The sequence below is a fragment of the Mercurialis annua genome, linkage group LG4 (genome assembly GCF_937616625.2).
Source record: "Mercurialis annua linkage group LG4, ddMerAnnu1.2, whole genome shotgun sequence".
Classification (NCBI taxonomy): Eukaryota; Viridiplantae; Streptophyta; class Magnoliopsida; order Malpighiales; family Euphorbiaceae; genus Mercurialis; species Mercurialis annua.
The window spans coordinates 22,845,451-22,852,974 of NC_065573.1; the positions used below are offsets into that span (position 1 = coordinate 22,845,451).

The 7,524-nt window shown below is 30.2% G+C and overlaps 1 protein-coding gene across 1 annotated transcript; it reads right to left on the reverse strand.

The window, feature by feature from the left end:
• Positions 1-303: 303 nt before the first annotated feature.
• LOC126677669 (E3 ubiquitin-protein ligase RHF2A) lies at positions 304-4,748 on the reverse strand. Its single transcript, XM_050372410.2, has 9 exons — positions 4,505-4,748; positions 3,793-3,933; positions 3,509-3,555; positions 2,461-2,523; positions 2,263-2,371; positions 1,775-2,163; positions 1,541-1,648; positions 1,094-1,452; positions 304-677 (listed from the first exon to the last, which is right to left on the reverse strand). Exons 1-8 carry the CDS (start codon positions 4,508-4,510, stop codon positions 1,146-1,148), a joined length of 1,170 nt encoding a protein of 389 aa, XP_050228367.1. The 5' UTR covers positions 4,511-4,748; the 3' UTR covers positions 304-677; positions 1,094-1,145.
• Positions 4,749-7,524: the final 2,776 nt, after the last annotated feature.

Here is a 7,524-nt window from a genome sequence, read left to right on the forward strand (position 1 = left end):
AAAATAGTGAATGAAATTGACACTTTTTAAAAGTAGTGATAGAATTGCAATTTAGTATAAAAATTGTTATTTTATATGTAACCATAAATTTTACCAATCTTTTAATTATAACATATAAAACTTCATATACATATCAGAAAAATCATAATATAATTCAGTGAAATTGTGAGATTCTTGAAAATAAAATAGTACAGTATAATTTGGAGAAAAGGGTAGTTTTACTGTCAATCCTTTTTCATGCAAGGAGAAGAGGGGTGCAGCAATTGTGTTTTCAAAACATGATTAGCAAGCATAGTTTCACAATTGAAAACACCAAAGAAATTTCCTTAAAGATATTCGTCGCATCCCATTCATTTTAGGTACATGATTAGATAAACATTACTAATATCCACATTGTGCCGCGACCAAACCATCCACATCCATAGATCAAATGCAGAAGTTCATTTTTTTCCCAAGGAAAATATAAATTCTAATTTTGCGCCTAGGAAACAAATCTGTGTGCAATAAACAAATTTACATACATATACCCGGGTATTCATATATCTGTCCAGATGGAAGTTTTTCAACGATTCTAGTCTTACCTCTCTTATTCAGAATCAGGAGGATGCACATCTCCGCCCCATCATATGAAGCATCTTTCCTCAACATGTCATATTTGGAGAAACGGTGTCTACAACCTGAAAATCCATATCGACAACATTAGGCAACGTCGTCTTGCAAAAGGGTTCTTGATGCAAACCAAACACCCGACATTCTGTACGAAAAACGTATTTGGCTTATGGTGCCTTCAGAAACTTCTCGGCATATCAGAATGTGTGCTTATTACATCAAAGACTCTTCACTACAAATGACCAGAAACAGAAAGCACAATGGTCTAATAATATCACCTCATACCCAAGCATCATGCCCTTGCCTAAGCTAAATGGTGTTATTATGCCAGTCCGTAAGCTAAATGGCGTTATCATGCCCGTGCATAAGCTAAACGACGTGATCATGCCCGTGAATAAGCTAAACGATGTGATCATAGCAGTAATGATATTTTGCAAAAGTAGTAAATTAAAAAATGAAAACACGAACTGAGTTCATTGCAAACCTTCAAAGATGAAATGCTGAGGATAGATGCCATTAAACAATCTTTGACTACTTTAAGTAGAAGCCGAGCTTGCAGCAACAGAAGCTGATGTATTGGTTTCACCTAAAGGGCTATCTCTGCGTGTACTGGTATTGTTCTGGTTGCTCCTTTCAGCAACTGAATAATCTGTTTGAGTTGAAATAGAGACACGGTTAGCAGTATTATCATCTCTGGTTTCAAGGCGCTCCATCATACGAGATACACTTGCAATTCCAGCATTCACTTCCCTTCTAACTTCAGAACCAATTTCAGACATTGAACTGTTGCGAGAGAACAGCCTCTCCTTCCACCCTCTTGTACTTCTTGAGATCTCTTTGTACCTAAGTCCAAGTGTTAGAAGGAAATCAAAAACAGTGAAGGACAATTGTAAGACATAGATGATAAAAGTAGCCATTTTTTATGTTATACCTCGTAGACACTGCATTTAGTCTAGATTTTAGAGAGTCGGAAAATGATTGAAGTTCTGATGGTCCTGCTCTATCTTGATTTGATGGTGAAGAATGACTACTACTGCTTCTGTGAACAAAAAAAATGATAAAGAGGTGTTACTCAAGAATTTTAAAACATAACAAGCACAAATAAATTGAACAAACAAAGATGATTCAGTGGCAAATAAAATAACTAGCAGAAATTCATGAGTACCGATTATTAAAGGAAACTCCTTGGCGATTGGTAGGAATGACGGTAGATCCAGATGCGGAGGAACTTTGATCAATTACAGCAGAAGGAAACTGTAAAGATTCTTGTGGTAGTTCATCCGCATGAAATGCAAGTGGAGCTGATGGACTGTCAACAATCCTAGCAGCTTGTTCATTTTCCTCTCCTACCTGAGGAGAGGATGAAACATGGCCAGCAGATGGTGTGCTGGGATGAGTAGAAAATACCAGGAAGTGTGGACGGCCATGAGGAGGTTGCCTATTTCTATGGCCCTCCCTCCTACTAAAGTGGTGGCTCCTTCCCATAGCAGCAGCTGCAGCCAGGTGCTGGATTATACGCTCTTCAAGATCAGAATCACTAGCCCCAACTGGTAACTGCATTACAATTCAACGAATTATATGGTCGATACTGCTTGCAATGTCAATGATAAAATAATAGTTAGTAAATATTTCAAGTGATGATAGAAAACAAACATGTTGCAACTCAAAATCCCCAAGTGTAGGATGGCGAAATATAGCTGCCGTTCTTGATGGTGCAGCCCTGAATTTCCTCTCTCGCTCAACCGCCTCAAACAACTCTTGACTGTCACATCTTTTTCATTAGCTAATTTATACATTAATAAAAAAGAAAATAATTTTTTAAATCATTTAAAAAAGAAAAGCAATACAAACCTTGAGGGATCTTTTAGACTGATGGTCTGCAAACACATGGGGCAATCGGAGCTTCTCTGGCACCTATAATTCAAAAACAATGTAAAATGTTGATGCTTTCTTTCTCTTTCCTTTTCCAGATCACAAAACACGTAAATTATAGATAACTGATTCTTTAAAAAGATTAGTATGTCTGCTATTCTCAAAAATTAAAGATTGCTGGAACAGAAGAACATAAAAATCTTACCATTACATTTAAAGTAGAAGGTAATTAAAGAAAAGAGTAGATAAATTTAAAAGTAGTGTTACGTCATACATCGAGAAAAACAAAAATCATCCACACATATAGGGCATGTATCTAAGAAGTAAGAACTATCGACTATTTTCATGGTGCTAGTTGAGAAACATCAAACACTGACCAAAGACTATGAATTATTTATTGTTTTGTAGATGACAAACAAGAGAGTCAATATAGCAATCGCCAGGAAGAAGCTTAGGTTGCAACTGTTGGGAAAAAGCCCAGAAACTGCACATAGAAAACCAAAGGCTAAAAATAGCAAATAATAGCAGCCGGCAGCATCACCGAGAAAATATCTTATGACCAAAAGAGTGATAATAACACAGAGAAACCCTACAAGGCTACACCTTCCAATATATTGCACCTGTACTGAGTTCGTCTACAAAGATATCTAAATTAAATGTCCCCTGCAATCCATGTCGAATACACAAAACATATTTTTGTTTTCCTTTAAATATCAATCTATGCTTTTAGATCACAAATGAATCTTCATCCCTATTGATCATACCCAGTGAGCTCAAAATACTTAAGCCCAAGTTCCTGTGATAATATCGGTTTTCTACAAAAAAATGAAATAAATATTCTGCACCACTTACACTTTCAGACAATTATAAAATCCCAAGTCCCAACACCCCCATAATTATCGTGAAATTAAAATCAAATGCAGATGAAAGTAAAAGGGAAAAATACACATGGAAATAAAGTTGATTGTCACTAACATGATAACTGCCACAGTAAAAAACAAAGAAATTAAATTGTGATGCATCGTACCATTCAAGAATGCACTGAAGGTGATACTCATGCTTGCAATTAGTCACCTGCCAGGCAAGATTGACAACAAAAGTTGTTAGGCCAGGAACCATGCACCAAAATAATCACACGAATAAAATGTATTGACATCCACGGCTCCATGAGCACATTTTTTCTTTTTGATAATTATCAGAGCTATATCCCATCTCCTTTTTTCCCTCACTAAGGTCACTGAGCCCAGTGACTCCATATGTACATGTTGATGGAGAAGAAAATTGATAAGATACACACAGCATAATTATTACCGTTGAAGGATCGCTTTCACAGAAATCCTCAAGGCAAATACTGCAAGCATCATCGCAGGACTCTTGAATTCCTCCTTCCACAAAAGCTGCAGCTGATGCCAAATGCATCTCAGATTTCTTGGCCTCCTCCATCTCCAGAACCTAAAATAACAAAATTCATTAGAAACTCGAAATGGACAGAACTTACTAAACCTTACTCAACTTTAACAAGTAACATTATGGTTTAAACTGTTCATGATAAATAGAACATTTAAGCCAACAAATAAAAGTAAATAACAAAACCAAGCAGTTGACAAAACTGATAAGTAAACCATACATGATTATGAATATCACCATGGACATGACCAATCGAATCTTGAAGATAAAAAAAATACATAAATTCTCACAGAAACTTGAGCAAGCAATAATCTTTTTTTTCCTCAACTTCATCTAGAGCTAAACCATAAAATAACTCTTAATTCCATAATTAAATTAGGATCAATGAACAATTCAACATCACAAACATACAGGTAATGATAAATATCACAAAAAGCCTATTTCGGACAAAAACTTAGCTAAATCAATGGACATAAAAGAACCCAAATGTAGAAATCGAATAAAACCATAAACCCATCAAAACCCATAACTTATACAATAAAAAGATGATTAATTTGATTGAAATTCAATAGTTATAGCTATAAAAACAAAAAACAAAAATTTGAAACTGTTTTACCTCCATTAAGAAATTGGAAAAGCTCCAGATAATGGGTAAAGACAGAGAATCAAGATGTGGCCATCAATTGTAATAAAAGATGGAGTGTTTTTGAGTTGGTTAAGTTGTTTAGATAGAATTGCAAAAATAAATTGGATCCGTGGCAAACCCTAGAATTTAGGGAAGCATAAAATGAGATAATTACGATAACGAACAGAGAAATGGGGAGAGAGAGAGAGAGAGAGAGAGAGAGTCAAAACAGGACGTGGCAGCCTTTACCTTTTGTTTTTATTTATTTATTATAGATTTGCCTTTGTTTGTTTGATAGTTGGTTGCTTCCTTTTTTATTTCTATTTTTTTGTTTTGTTTTTATTTTCAGATTATTATATTTTAATTTGATATTTATAGAATTATTTTTAATCTGCGATAAAAAAATTAATATACAAAATATTTTTATTTGTTTCTATAGATATTATGAATTATAATATAGATATATATTTTTAAAATAATTTAATAATGTATCAAAAGTAAAAATTAACTAATTTTCTAAATTTTTAGAAAATTTATTTTTTGGAAAGATAATAATATATATTAGTTTAAATCTTTATCATGTTATATAGTATAATTTTTAACATTTATTTCTAATATTACATTACTAATGGGTGTTTGATTCATCTGTCTGAATTCAAACATATGTACTTTTTATTAATTATGATTAAAAAAATAATTTTTAAAATTATGCTTAATTTGAAAAAAAATTGCAATTATGACTAAAATTTTAAATTTAATTTTCAGATTCAAATCTATGTGTTTTTTTATTGATTGCTGCCAAATGTTTATTTAATTCATTTTAGAAATTAGATAATTTTTTAAAAATTGGGTCGTAATTGATAAAGGTCACTAAAGCTTGTATTTAAAAAATAAAACTTAAAATTTCAATTACAGTTACCAAAAAATTCAAATTAGACATAATTATAAAAATTAAAAAAATTAGTCGTAATTTATAAAAAAAATACAAATATTTAAATTTAAATAATAGTTTAACCTATTATTTTAATTCTTAACAACTATTTAGGGATGTGGTAAGAGCGTAAAGTCAATAATTATTAGTTTTTTAGTTCTAGATAGTCGATGATATGAAAATTACAACTTGAAGCTTTTCCCAACCATTTATAACGTATTAATTTTATTTTCAATTATTTAGATGAATATAGCCATACTAACATATATATTTTTATAATTTATATAATTATTTTCAAGTTATATAATTATTTAAAAATATTTTAATATAATATTTGAGTTTAATTAATTATCTTAATTGATTAAAAATCATCATATATATTTTTATGGTAAATATATTTTGAACTAATTTTTTAATAATAATATGTTTTAAACTTTTTATAAATTTAATTTAATTTGTTCATGAGAATTGTCATTTAACATATCAGCAAAAATAATAAATTTTTACAAAATAAAATAGCATACATCCAATGGCGGATTCAGGATTACTTTTCAGCCCGGGCTAAAAAAAAGTAAATAATAAATATCATTTATATAATATTTACGTTAGTAAAAAAAATAATGGTAAAAATTATAATTATCTTTTTATATTACTTTTAATCACCATGATGCAATTGTAATTTTTGGATTTGCATATAAAAGCGTTATAAAATAAATTGATTATCAATCTTCACAAAATTACTTCTCTAAATATAAGACGCTAAGATATCGCTCTAAAAATCAATACTACATCTTTTCTATCCCGAAGCTATGGCCTAATTACATTTTTCATCACATAAATTAACACATTTTGATGTTCTAACTACAAAAAAAAACTACAAAAAATTTCATTACCTAAATTGATTTATTTTAATTAGTTTTCATAAATTCATTTATCCAAAAAATTCACAAATAAAATTAAAAACATTATGAAAGTTTGAGGATTGAGGATTGATTTGAGATTATGAAAGTTTGAGGATTGATTTGAGAATTGAATGATGATAATTAAAAACATTATGAAAGTTTGAGGATTGATTTGAGAATTGAAAAAATGTCAAAGAATTTCCATTTAAATAAAATTGGACTGCTGCACATAAAGGAGCAACAGTAGCGGTTTTATTTTGTTTTTAGAAACAAAAATGTTCGGTTAAAGGAGTTATATGAGGGCCTTTATAAATTTAAGAAAGATGAAACCGTTTCTTTAACCTAAAAGAATAACAGTCTCCTTCTTCTTCTTCGTTAGCCCGGGCTAAATGCCTAAAACAGAGCTGCTACTGGTCAAACTCCACCACGTCTTCACCGGACATCTAACGGTTTTCTAAGGTCTGTCCGGGCTCTAGCCTATCCTAGCTTTAGTGTAGATCCGCCCCCGAATGCATCAACTATCACCTACTAGTTATTACGGCCCTCTTAGAAATAAATTTATTTATCTAATGATATTATTTGTAAATAAATTTTAAATATGTATGATTTGGTGAAAAATGGCATTTAAAATGAAACAAAATGCATTCAAAGAGTGTCACAGAAGATTCTCTAATAACAATTGAACTAGAAAAATCTTTTGTACTTCAATAAATGCGAGTTATATTGTATCATTTTAGAGTATCGCAAAAATATAAAAAGTTAATAAATTTTTGTAGATTATTAATATTATTATTGTTATGAATAATCGCTTATAAATGTTTAATTTTTATAATTTTTTATTTATTGTTTCATCTTTTAAAAAAATTTAACTTTAATTTTGTTTTAATAAATACATTTGAATAGAAGTCAGGTTGACTAATATATTAAAATAATTTAAAATTAATTTTATATTTATGATCAAGTTTAATTTTTAAAGTAAAAGTTATTTATTAAAAATATGCGATAATTGCTGAAATTAAAATAATTTGATCATAGATGAATAAAAAGATAAAACAATTGACGTTTTTTAACTTTTTTTGAATTGTTTGAGATAATTGAAATTTATTTGCTAATTAAGTTAAATTTAATTTTTTAAGAGTTATTTTTATTTGATCAAATGTCAGTAATGATGAGTGCGT

What these genes read in the sequence shown, in the direction of transcription:
- LOC126677669 (XM_050372410.2), bottom strand. An exon ending in GTGAAAGCGATCCTTCAACG is followed by an intron (nt 3,556 to 3,792) that starts GTAATAATTATG and finishes CTTGCCTGGCAG; the next exon opens with GTGACTAATTGCAAGCATGA. An exon ending in AGTCTAAAAGATCCCTCAAG is followed by an intron (nt 2,372 to 2,460) that starts GTTTGTATTGCT and finishes AAGATGTGACAG; the next exon opens with TCAAGAGTTGTTTGAGGCGG.